This window comes from Suricata suricatta, chromosome 3 (assembly GCF_006229205.1).
Source record: "Suricata suricatta isolate VVHF042 chromosome 3, meerkat_22Aug2017_6uvM2_HiC, whole genome shotgun sequence".
NCBI lineage: Eukaryota > Metazoa > Chordata > Mammalia > Carnivora > Herpestidae > Suricata > Suricata suricatta.
The window spans coordinates 2,845,759-2,857,790 of record NC_043702.1 but is presented as its reverse complement, the minus strand read 5'-3'; the positions used below and the strand labels follow the sequence as shown (position 1 = coordinate 2,857,790).

General features: G+C 54.4%; 1 protein-coding gene across 1 annotated transcript in view; it reads left to right on the top strand.

Moving 5' to 3' along the window:
* LRRFIP1 (LRR binding FLII interacting protein 1) overlaps positions 1-12,032 on the top strand; it is a gene marked incomplete at its 5' end in the record, with an annotated part of 72,536 nt that overhangs the window by 33,039 nt on the left and 27,465 nt on the right. Inside the window, 3 exons of the mRNA XM_029932855.1 lie at positions 3,389-3,433; positions 4,558-4,623; positions 8,966-9,043. Coding sequence (XP_029788715.1) covers positions 3,389-3,433; positions 4,558-4,623; positions 8,966-9,043 — 189 coding nt within the window. The remainder of the gene's footprint in view (positions 1-3,388; positions 3,434-4,557; positions 4,624-8,965; positions 9,044-12,032) is intronic.

Here is a 12,032-nt window from a genome sequence, read left to right as displayed (position 1 = left end):
TCCCGTGTGTGAATTCTGCTCTTTTCATTTTTCACGTGTATTTTAGAGACTTTCATTCGGGTGGATGCCAAAGTCAGTTTGGGGGCAGTAATTAACACGATGCGTTGCATTCAGGCTCACCCCCACTGTCATTTGAATTCCTATTTGCATTCAGCTGGGTGCAAGGGAAGAAAGTATTCATGTGGGTGGCTTGTAGTCAGAAGTAATCAAAAAGCTGAGGGGGCGGTGGTGGGGCGGGAGGGGGATAAGAAAACCTTATCATTCTTTCCTTGAGAGTTCCTGAAAACAGAACTGCTGGGTAGGGTGCATGCAAACTTTGTGGCAGCTTCTCAGGGACAGACTGGACTGGGGATGAAAACCACATCAAATCCAAGTTCAAATGTCCACACCGCAGTGTTCCTTCCCACATGCATCAATCTCGATGGGCACAGAGATTTCTAAATTACGTAAGCGTCCTAACAGAGAAGGCTTGTTTGTTTTCCATCAGGCTCATTCTTGCTTAGCAAACACTAAGGAGCTGGTTTGGGGAGGATGGTCACAAAGATGATCCGGTGAGATAGGTCGGTCCTGGGGAAGCATGTACTTCCAGAACAGAAGACCGACCCAGCCACCGGATACACTGGTGCAGCCACACGTAGGACCATGGGGAGAAAGGAGTGTCGTCACAAAGGATGTGAAGTGAGCCTTGAGGAGTACACAGGGGAAAATACACAGACGCTAAGCAGGCAGGGCCGGTAACACCTGGTCCTGCCTCCTCCCCTGGCATGCCTCCTCCCCGCCCCCCTTTCACACCTGCCGCAGGGGCTCCAGACATGGCTGGCCTTTCCATACCCCCCTCAGCTTACTGGCCCACCTTCCAGACTCCCACTGCTGCCTCTCAGCCCCGTATACTACCAAGTTCTCTGTCCCTTCTTCCCCAGTAGGTGAATTTTGACTGAATACAAGATCAGCTGTAACCATCCAAGTCTTGGTGGGTTTCGCCATCTTGGATTTTCCGCATACTGTGTGTATTTCAGTGGGAGATTTTGCTGATCCAAAGAGCACCGTGTCAGTCACAAAACTGGACTTCCTCCTCACTTTCTGAGCTGAGATCCTTGCTCTGAAGTAGACGATGGTGTTAGATTCTAATATGCGGATGTGAATTATTCACCGAAGTTCAGCCTGTGTCTGACTCACTTAAATTCATTTAGGAGAAATAATGCACATGGGAGTCAAAATTAGAGCCAACCCATTCAAAACACTAAACGTCAGAACTTCCCTGAGGTCTCACATCCCCACCCTTGTTCTGCCCGAGGTCTTAGTTGACTCACCGACCAGCAGAATCTTCCTGGTAATTACCGTGTTCTGTAGGTATCGTGTCTGTTCCTGCAAAACACATGGGCTTGCTTCATTTTAGTTAAATCTAAAACAGAAAGATGCTAAGGCAGCACGGAGTGTGAAGACGCCTCTGAGTACTTCTCCAGTCTTCCAGATTTGTCAGAGCCACGCCCTGGCATGGCGGCCATAGAACAAACATTTTATTTGCAGAATCGATTTATATGGTGGCATTCCCCAGAAATGTTGTGCAGACGGCTGGTCCCAGCATGAGACCCCTGAATCTTTCCGTCTTCTGCGAATCCTGAACGCAAATGCATCCTTAGGTCAGCACCAAAGGAGGCAATGCCAGAGAGCACGTCCAGCGAAATGCCTCATTATATAAAGTAAAGATAGATATCCCTGCTGTCCTAGTTTTGAATTTTTCCCTCCAAGCTTTAAAACTTAGAGCTCAAATTACAAAGACCTTTAAAACCCCCGTGGTCTTGCTGTCAGTCGAAATGTAATGAAATGTATTTTTACCTGTTTGTTGACTCAGAACCAGTGGTTTGGTCCCGTGTCCTAGTTTTGCCAATTAACTGGACCGGCTTTGTTTCCTTCTTTCTGATCAACCTCTTTTCTCCCTGCTGCATAAGTGCACGCCCTTAACCGATTTTGTCGTGAAAGGTGGCTGTGTGTAGACTGACGACACCAGTGTGCCTTCGAGGGGGGACGAAGCTGTGAGCCCTTTCTCCACCCTACCCGTTCTCTCTGGTTGCAGGGGCTCTCCTGCTCGGACCTCAGACTTCCCGGCGGTGGCCTTGCTTCCCTGTCTGCCCAGGGCGGAAACCGGGTCTGTCCTCCCCCGTGCCACCCCCTTCCCACCCCCTTCCCTCCCTCTTCCCTTCCGTGGGTCACTTCTGTGGGGTCCGATCCAATGTACGAAGACCCTCCAACCTCTTCCATGTGACGTCAGCGTTTTAAGACATTATCAAAAGCATCTAGGACCTTATATAGAAAAAAAGGGAACTTAGCAAAAAGGAGGCTCTACTCGGTGTGTATTTCCAAAAGCCCAGGGCCAGAGAATTGGTCTCCTGGGTCTCTCCTCCTTTTCCAGCAATTGTTCCCCATTTGGGGTTTCATTTGTTTCTTTAAAAATATTTTTCTCCTGTAAATGTGTCCAGGAAGCAATTTGGAAGCCTTCTGTGTCTAATCTGGCTCCTCCATCTTTGAGAAGTGGGAGAACAGCCCTATTTCTTTGGCTCCGTCTCCCCTCTGTTTCCTGTTTTGTTTTGTTTTGTTTTCCCAAGCAGCTGTGCGGGTCCGGCGCTGCGCTGTGAGTGCCCAGCCCGTTCTCTAGACGGGGAGCTGGGCGTCAGAGTCCTGCTCCTTCACCGCAGAGGTTGGACTGTCTCCTTGTATTGCTGCCCCTACCCACCCACCCTGCTGAGTGATTCATCCCGGGTCACCAGGTGCCCTGACCAGCGTGGTGGCCCAGCCTGTGAATGAGTCACAATCCTGTCCTGGAACTCAGGGTCTGGCCGGGTCAGGAGCTGCCCTTCCAGCGGGCACATGCCTGCACCAGCGTGGCCCAGCCCAGGGGGTGGGGGTGGGCTCCCCGGGACAGGGTCGTGCCAGCCCCGGCCGGCGCGGTCTGACGGCTCCTGTGGGGTCCTGACCCCCGGAGCTGGGCCCCTGGGATGGAAGTGAAGGCGCTGCGTCTGCCACGCTCTTCCCGGCCAGAAATGCTGTGTTAACACCCGAGTGCTTTATTAACCTGGGACTTTGTGCCGCGGGGCTCTGTGGCTGCTGCTGGCCTTTTCACCTTGTCACCATCCTGACCCACTCCCTGACCCTCTCCTCCAGGAATGCCTGAAAACACATGACTAGAAAATAGTCCCATCCGAAGACCCTGGGGACGTTTGCTATTTTAAAGTTGGATTTGCGTCTCTCGGATTTACCAAAAACCCTACCTCTTTTTTTTTCACATCTAACCGTGGGGCTGTCGTAACAGGAAGCACCTGATTATCTTGTCCCTGTCATTTGTTGCTTGTTTCAAGGTTTTTAAAACCTGCCGTTTGCTCTCGTCCTGCAGCTCTCTTGTCTGTACAGCGCTGCCCGGCCCGCCACCAGCTACCCGGTGCGTGCGCTGCCCGCCCCAGCCCCCTACCTGTCGCCCCTTCCCCCATCCTTCTCTGCCCTCCCTTGACCTGCCGCCCCCATCTCTCCCCTCCCCCTGCTCGCTTCCCCATCCCTCCTCTGCTGTTCCCTGATCCTCACCTGCTTCCAGCCCCCCTGCCCCCCACAGCCCCTCACCTGCCCCCATCCCCCGACGGGTCCCCTCAGCAGGCAGGTGCACTGGGTTTCACGGCGCACCTGCTCCGGGAGCCTGGGCGCGGCGTCTGCAGCCTCACTGCCTGAGAATGACCTTCTCGAGGAGCCGAAGTGCCGGGGGTCTGCATCCCCTGTGGGCGGGTCTGGGTGTCCTTCTCCCGCAGCCCCAGGAGCCGTCCTGCCGGCTCGTGCTCGCACCGGATTATTAGCCAGGAACGAGCAGAGACCTCATCTCTTACTCTGTTGGCAGAAAGATGACTATTTAATTACTCTGGTGACCGTAACAGATATTAAACCATTGCGTTCTATGACTTTGGAAATTTCTAGTTTTAAATACAAGATACTTAGACCTTGCAGGAAACCTACACTAAGCAAAGTAGTTACACTGTCTTGCTAAGAAGTTTCTGAGTTTCCGTCCGAATTCACCCCTAAGGGAAATCCAAGCTCCTTTCAGCTGGGCAGAGTTTGGTGTGGCCACGCGCAGCCTGCACAGCCCTCTTGGCCTCAGCGCTTAGTTACCTGAGATTTCCAGGTGAATCAGGGTTGCTTTCTAGTTGGCAGTTTGTAAAGAGTCACCAAACATTGAACTATGCAGGATCTTTGGATTATCTGCTCACACTAAACGTGGATTAACAGGCTTTTACTTGGCAAGGAATGTTTTTCGGGATGAAGAGTTTCAAGGAGCTACTGCGGATCGCGCTGCATGCCGGACAGCGCAGCCGGGCTCTCCCTTGACTTTGGCATGGCCCTGTGTCCGCGCAGCTCTTGGCCTCTGTAGTGGGGGAAGGCTCACCCCGCTTGTCTTCCCTCCCGATGTGTTCAGAACCTGTTCTTCTCATGGTCAGCCTTCCTCAGCTCACCCTTTCCTGCGTTCTGGGCACTGGTGGAGGGGGGAGGGCTCCCCGACCTGACAGTCTGTTTCTGTCATAGGCGTCCGTATTTGATGACAGCGGTACCGGCGGGGCCCGGCGGGGTAGTGCCTGCGGTTCCTGTGCTGTAAGGCATTTTCTGTGGTTCTGGAATTTTCTCCCGTGTGCTGCATGCCCCCGAGTGGCTCACCTGGGCACTGTCCCAACCCCTGGAGAAAACTAACTGGAGTTACAGGGAGGAGACCTGACCTCATCTCAGTTTCCCACTGTAGTAAGGGTGGGTCCTGCGTGATGTGAGTCAGGAGGCCCTGGGCTGGCGGGTTAGTGTCCTCACACCTCAGTTCACATCAGGTTCAAGGGAGAGGACCCACCTTCGTTGAGTTTCGTTGGCTCTTTTCCGTGACGCTGTGACAGTACTGGGAAGTAGTGAGGCGCTCCTAAAGTAATGAAAGAAAGAAGAGGGAGTTCCACAAGCCACAGATCATTGTCACCTCTGGATGCTTGAGGAACATGACAGAGTTAAGGACTCGGGCGATGACACGCACGTGACTTCCTTCTGTTCTGCCATCTTTCCACCTCGTCCGAGGATACGAAATGACGGAGCCGGCCACCACACATGGTGTAGTAGTCGTTAGAAAGAGATACTCGTTGAATGAAAAAAATGAGTGAATGAATGAATGAAAGAGGGAGCAAAGTAGAGAAACGGAGGCCGTCCGCAGAGCCGGGGATGCCGGCTGGCCCGTCCTGAGGGCGGCGGAAGGTGGTTGGAAACTGAGTGGGAACTGAAGGCGTGGGTGCTTCTGCGGAGCTCCCCCAGGGCCCCGTGAAGATGCACCCGGGCCCCCACGGGAAGTGAACGGCTTGCTTACCACCACTCGAAAGTGCTTTTATAGTGTTGCTTTTCGTGTGACTTGGTTCCTTAAGTGGTTAAATAATCCAACCTATGGTTTATTATGTTTCATGAATATTCAGGAGTTCTTACAAAGCCGATCAAACCTACAGGTTTCTTTAGAAGGCAATTCTTATAAATATCGAAATCCAGTAATTAATTGACATAGCATTAGTTTTTGTTGACATCAAATTAACCTTTACTAATTTTATATTGCATAACATTTTTTTAAGTTTATATATTTTGAGAGAGAGATTGGAAAGAGTAAGCAGAGCAGGGGGAAGGGCAGGAGGGGAAGAGAGCGAAAAGGGGGGGGGGGAGGGAGAAGCCCAAGCAGGCTCCACGCTGTCAGCACAGAACCTGATGCGGGGCTCGAACTCACAGACCATGAGATCATGAACTGAGCTGAAGTCAAGAGTCAGACGCTCAGCTAACTGAGCCCCCCAGGTGCCCCCATTACAATACACTTTAAAGGGGTGGTCCCCGCTGTATTAAGTCATGTCCTCAGTTCTTAAGCATTTTTGTAGGCCATTAAGAAGCTCACAGATCATGCCTAATGGATGCAATAGCTCTGGCCTGCAGATGCCGGATAAAATGCGCTGATTTTCTTCTCTCAGGAAGAGAGCCTACTAATTCCTCAAGGGAATGAAACTTTGCCCAAGCACTGGGTGGTTGTCCCGAAGTAGACACTCCCGATCAGGCGGATGCGTGTCCCACAGACTCGGCTTCCCTGTGGCCTCTGCGGGTGGGGGTTTAGACCAGCTGCCCCTCCCCCATTCTTACGGGGCATCGCCCAGCCCTCTTATTTCTGTGCTTTCCGCCTCCTGTAGCAACCACCTGGGAGTGGTGGCATTCGGGAAGCTTCAGGAAGTAAAAGTCTTCTTGTCCTGAGAGCAGAAATGTCTAAGATACAGCCACATGTCCCTGGCATCAAGCCATGCAGAAGTCAGAGAGAATACAAAACAAATTCTTTCTGCACTTAACACTACTGCCACGCAGAAAGAGCCCAGCGTGCATTTGGGGAATTAAATTGGACAAATTGAACCCTGGGGTTAAAAAGCCCTCCTCACAAGAGATCTTTGGCAGCAAATTAGCAGACTGGGTGGGAGGGGGGTTGGCTGGGCTCCGTCCCCCCTGCATATCCTGGAGCCCCTCATTGCCCTCCCCTCCCCTCCCCTCCCCTCCCTGTGGAAACAGGTTTCCCACATTCAGGAATGTGGCTGGGGAGCTTGCTCAGGCTCCGGTCCAGCTTGCACTGGCAAGTATCCCCACCCGGTACAAGAGGCTCCGGCTCGGGGGTCCCATCCTGCCCTGCGGTGCAGGATGGAGCTGGGGAGGACCCTGTGCCTCGACCTGAGTCCAGGCGCAGCCGCCGCCCCGCACAGGGCGGTCCTGATCCCGCTCTGAGACTCTCGTGCCCACCCCCAGAGCATCCAGCCTCTGTCCGACTTCCCAGGAAGGCAGCTCCACTAGAGTACATGTTCCCAACTAAATGACTTAATTACAGTTTAACGATGAAATGACTAGCTCTCTTTTAAGCATCGCTCTTTTGCTTGATAATCTATTCTATACCTTCCTCACCATTATTAAGCTGTGTGTGTGGTGTAGGAAGGACTCGTGGCTGGAGTTATTTTGATACACTGGGGGGCAGTCACCACCACTGCCCTCCAAGCCAGAAGCGTGCAAGTGGCTTGTAGCAAAAAGTGAAATCAGGGAAGAGACCGACCTGCATAATCCTCAGCCCCTCCGTGTGGCCAGGGTCCTTACAATTCCGTGTCCCCGGTCACAGGCTGATTAGCTTTTCCAGGGTCCCAAGGCCAGTTAGACGTGGAGCCAGGACGGACCTTTATAATATCACATCAGCCACGCTGGCTCCCAGACACCAGCTCCTCCCAAGGTGGCATGTGGGCCAGGGCCATACAGACCTGAAACTTCCTCTTCCCTGCATGATCAGGTCAGGTGACTTGAGAGCAGGTTTTGACTAGGGGGCTGGAAAGCTGGGGGCCAGCAAAAAGCCCTGTTAGCAACAGCCCGTCACATCGCTGCACGGTGAGCCAGGACACAAATGACACAGAACACAGTAGGACTTGTGTCTAGGACAGTTTTCCTCTATCTTGTGTCCGTGAACCCAAAGGCAAAATTCTTCTGCCTTAAAGCACTGACCTTAGGTATTTTCTTTTATGTTGAAAAATAAAGCAAAAGGTGAGACTAGCAATAGTGGTAAGTTTCTTGTGAATGTCAAATGTGATAGCGATTTGCATATGGTGTTTGTATGGCTGCATTTTCTGTGCACCTGAAGCAATGCCCTGCATGTAAGCGTACAGTAAATATTAATGGGGTACAGAAAGGAGAAAGACGATGAGCAGGTAGGATGGGTCTGACTGCTTGTAGTCTGAAGTTGATTTTGTTCATTCAACAAGTATTTCTTGAGTGCACACTGTGCCTGGCCTCATCCGGTCCCTGCAGGGACTCAGCAGGGACTAGACAAAGACCCTGTCCTCAGGGGACTACATTCTGGTGGAAAGATGTGCAAGCTGAAAGGTGGTATTTAAGATCAGAATCACGAGACTGCCTGCAGGTCCCGGCGGGGCCGTGCGGGCTGTGTGGGCAGCCAGCTCCCAGCAGGTGCACCGTGTCCGTGTCCAGGGGGCTGGGTGGAGGGGCTCACCCCAGGGCCATGCGGGCTGTGTGCACAGTCAGCTCCCATGCCCAGGGGGCTGGTGGAGGGGCTCACCCCAGGGCCGTACGGACCTCTGGGGCGATGCCCCTCCGGCCACGCCACGGTCTGCTGGATGCCTGGGGTCCTCAGTCCTGTGCGTGTCCGAATCCTGCCTCCCCTCCCCGTCTCCCTGCCCACCTCCCTCAAGAGGAAAGTAAGACCTGGAAAAACACAAAACAAAACACAGGACGTGTATCTAGGACTGGAACAAATATGAATACAAATCTAAGTTAAGAGAGCGAAGCTTCCAGGTCCGTTAGTTGTGGTGTTGTCCTTTACCCGAAGAGGGAGGTGCAGGCAGACAGACAGACCGACACCTCCATTCAGGCAACGGACCAGGCAGGCTGGTGTCTGAAGAAGCCTGATTCTGTATGATTCCTAAGTCTTCACTCTGTTTTCACTTGGAAAGAGAGAGAAGGCAAACTTCTCCTCTGCTAATAAAACTAAAAAGCCAGGCACCCAGCCCCGCTCCCCACGCGCTGTGCCGGAGCGGAAGGAAGGACTCACGTTCCCAGACGCGGTCCTGTCCTCGAGGACCAGGTGGCTTCGGTGTGTAAAATAGGCGGGACCCCCCCCCCCGGACCTGAACGGACAGACGCTGTGTTACTTTCTTCTCTCCACCCAGGAATGCTGTGTCCTTTTGATATGACGACTGATTTTATTTTCTGTCCCTCTCGGGCACGCAGCCTTCCTTTCCACGGGGAGCCTGCTGTCCACGCTCACCCCTGCCTTTTCCGCTCTGCACATGGCTGACCTCTGCTCACAGGGGGCGCGGGTGGGGTCCTTGGCTGTCGCTGTCCCCTCTGCTGACTCTGTCCCTTTGTTTCTGTCCTGCGTCCCGGCGGCGGGCTGCATGGGCAGCCTTCGGAGCGCAGCGGCCACCTCAACGCCGGCTCCCGGGCCTCCTCCAGAGCCAGCTCAGCGCGGGCCAGCCCAGTGGTGAGTGTGCGTCCTGCTCGGTTGTCCGCTCCCTCCTCCTCCTCCCCTGCTCCTCCTCCCCTCCGCTCTCTGCCTCCTCCTCCCCTCCACTCTCCACCTCACTGTCCTGAAGAAGGAGCCCTCCACCCCCTGGAAACCTAAACCCACCGTAAAGTGGGAGGGCTTTCCCTGGATTGATTTCAGGTCGGAGCAAAAACACAGTTGGGGAAAATGCTCTCAAATTTAGAATACAGTTACGTGACATCAGCATTGCGTTGCCAAATAGCTCAAGTTAGCGGTTATCAAGAAGTTAACGGTACCCGGCACTGGGGGTCTTCCTGGGAAGGAGGGAAGCCTTGCCCAGTGGGGGAAACGCAGCCAGGTGTGCAGGTGTTACATTTTTATGAGTGAGAAGACGGAAGACTGGCTTTCAACATTTTGTTAGTCTTGTTTCGACAAATGTCGCCTGTTACTGGGCCCAGATGGTTTTCTAAAATCAAGGATCGCCTAGAAGGGTCATGGTGTTCCAGGTCCCTCACTGGCTCTCCAGTGTTCAGTATCCAGACACTGCAGGGGCCCCTGGGGGCTCAGTCGGTTGAGCATCTGACTTTGGCAAATCTTGCAGTTTGTGAGTTCAAGCCCCACGTCAGGCTCCGTGCTGCCAGTTCTGTACTAAGAGAGGATTCTGTGTCCCCCTCTCTCTGTGCAGTTCCTCTGCTCGAGTTCTCTCTCTCCCTCTCTCAAAAAGTAAACATTAAAGAAATTGTTAAAAAGGAAAAAACTGCAGAGCTGCCCTCCTGTCCCTCACCATCTGGTCCCCAGCCTCTCAGTGTCCTTGTTACGTATTTTTCCCAGGGTCTTTTTAATTTCAGACACTTTGTATGAGGCTGCCGTGCATTCTGGGTATAGTAAGGCTGAGCCCCGTCTGGGAACAGGGAGGCACAGTGGTGGCAGGCGCTGGGGCTGGGTGGTGCTAAGGATCGCCACATCAAAGGACCGTGGCGCCCTCCGTGATAAACCTCGGCGACAAGAAAGCAAAATGGGCAAAGTGGACCCCTTGCCCTGCTCCCCGTTTAGGGAGAAGCTTCAGTGTAGTTCTTAGTTACACAACACAAGGATCAGATGTGCTGATCCCTAAACTTTAGGAAGCGTTCCTGTAATCAAAGAAGAGGCCGCGGAGCTGGCGTCCCTGCTTGCACAGATGTGCCCGCTGGGCGCTGGTCGTCTGTTTGTTTTTTAAATGAGAGACAGCCGTTTAAAGCCTTGAAGTTTCATGCAAACAGAGTTTCTGGCTTCTTCTGGGGAAGCAAGTAAAGGGGTCCCTGCAGCTGAGCGCCCCGCTGCCCCGTGCTCGCTGTCCCTGACACCGAGGCTGAGGCCAGAGCCGTCTCGCCTGGGCTCCCACTGTATTTTGCCCGTGGCAGAGAAGGGTTCCTCTCTACCAGGCTCCCATCCAGACGAGGACACGAGGTAGACCAAGGGGAGGAAGGTCCAGTGGGAGAGCCTGCAGGGACCCCTCACTCCATGTAAACACAGGCACCTGCACCTCTGCGCACACTCCCCGCGCCCACCGAACCCCCTCACAGCCACCTGAGCACCCCCTTCCTGGAGACGGGCCCTGAGGAGGTCGGGGAGGCCGTAGCCTGAAGGACAAGCAGGTGTGCCAGGAGGGGGCGGGGGCCCACGTGCCAGAACAGGAAGGTCACGTTCAAGATCATGTAGCTTCCGTCTTTAAAATCAGAGGTGGTTTTCCGTGCAAAGCCTGTAAGTGCCCGGCGAGCAGTCCCTGCGAACTGGATCCCTGCTCAGCGAGTCACGGCGCACCGCCCTCACATCCGCTCGCCGTGGGGGCCGTCGTGGCCTGTGGCAGCGCAGAGCCACATGCAGCCCTCGAACCCCGGGGAAGAACCGTTTCCACGATAAACTCAGCAGAGAATCCGCTCACGCTCGCTACCGTTTGGAAACCAACAACAGTATTTGCAGGTGGCAGAAGGCGGCGTGGCCCTCTCGCTCACGCCTGGGTGACCGCTGGGACACACGGAGCTGTGAATGCCACGATTATTTGACTTCTTGGCCATCGTGATGCAGGCACAGTATACGGGACTCTATCTAGTCCCTTCGACTGTGGAGACTGGGATCTGATACAAATTTCCGTGCCGTGCGCTTCCTACGTCTGTGAACCATTTACCCACGTAGAACAGGGTTTAGTGGGTCACTGTTACCCAAGAGGCAGGAGCTAAATGTGCCCCCAGGCCTGGTGACCAGTGACGGCCTCCCTGTGCCCCGGCTGCGCCCCAACTCGGAGCCCCCGCTGCCGAGGCTGCCAGGGCCCCTCTGACTCTGCAGCTCTCCCTCATTTTCATTCTCTGTTGCGACAGCCAGGGAAAGGAACCATGCCTCCCTGTGGCTTCCCTGAGCTCCGAACGCAAGGTGGGCAGGAGCGCTCACGGGCGGGAGGCTGAGCTCGCCTCCCCGTGCATCACACACACACACACACACACACACACACACACACACACGAGCCACCGGAATTTCCCTTCCCCGATGGAAGCGCTGACAAAGGTCAGGGCGGTCACACCTGCTGGCACATCGGAGCGAAGGTCGGCGTCTCGCAGGCCCTGGGACGGGCCACTACCCCTCTCCGTCTGGACGCAGAAGGAACCAGGGACTGGCCACTTTCTTCCCCTGCGGTTCCAGGCCGGTGGCCCCTGGGGAATGATGTGTGGCCTGGTGACTCATCAGGAAGGTGGAGCAGGGGAGTGTGAGGGAGGGTAGGGGGCAGGAGTCTCTCCAGGAAGGAGATAGGATGGGGAGGGGGGGAAGGGACAGTTCTAGAAGGCTGGGTGTGGAGGGAAAGGCTGGTGCCCCAGGGGATGGGGAGGGAGACTCTTAAAGAGCAAATATAACCAGAACGGAGGAAGTGATCACTTGTCCCCCTTTAAGAAAATAAAGGTGTCTCGACATCCAAGGACCCCCCCCCCCCCCCCCCCCCCCCCCCCCCCCCCCCCCC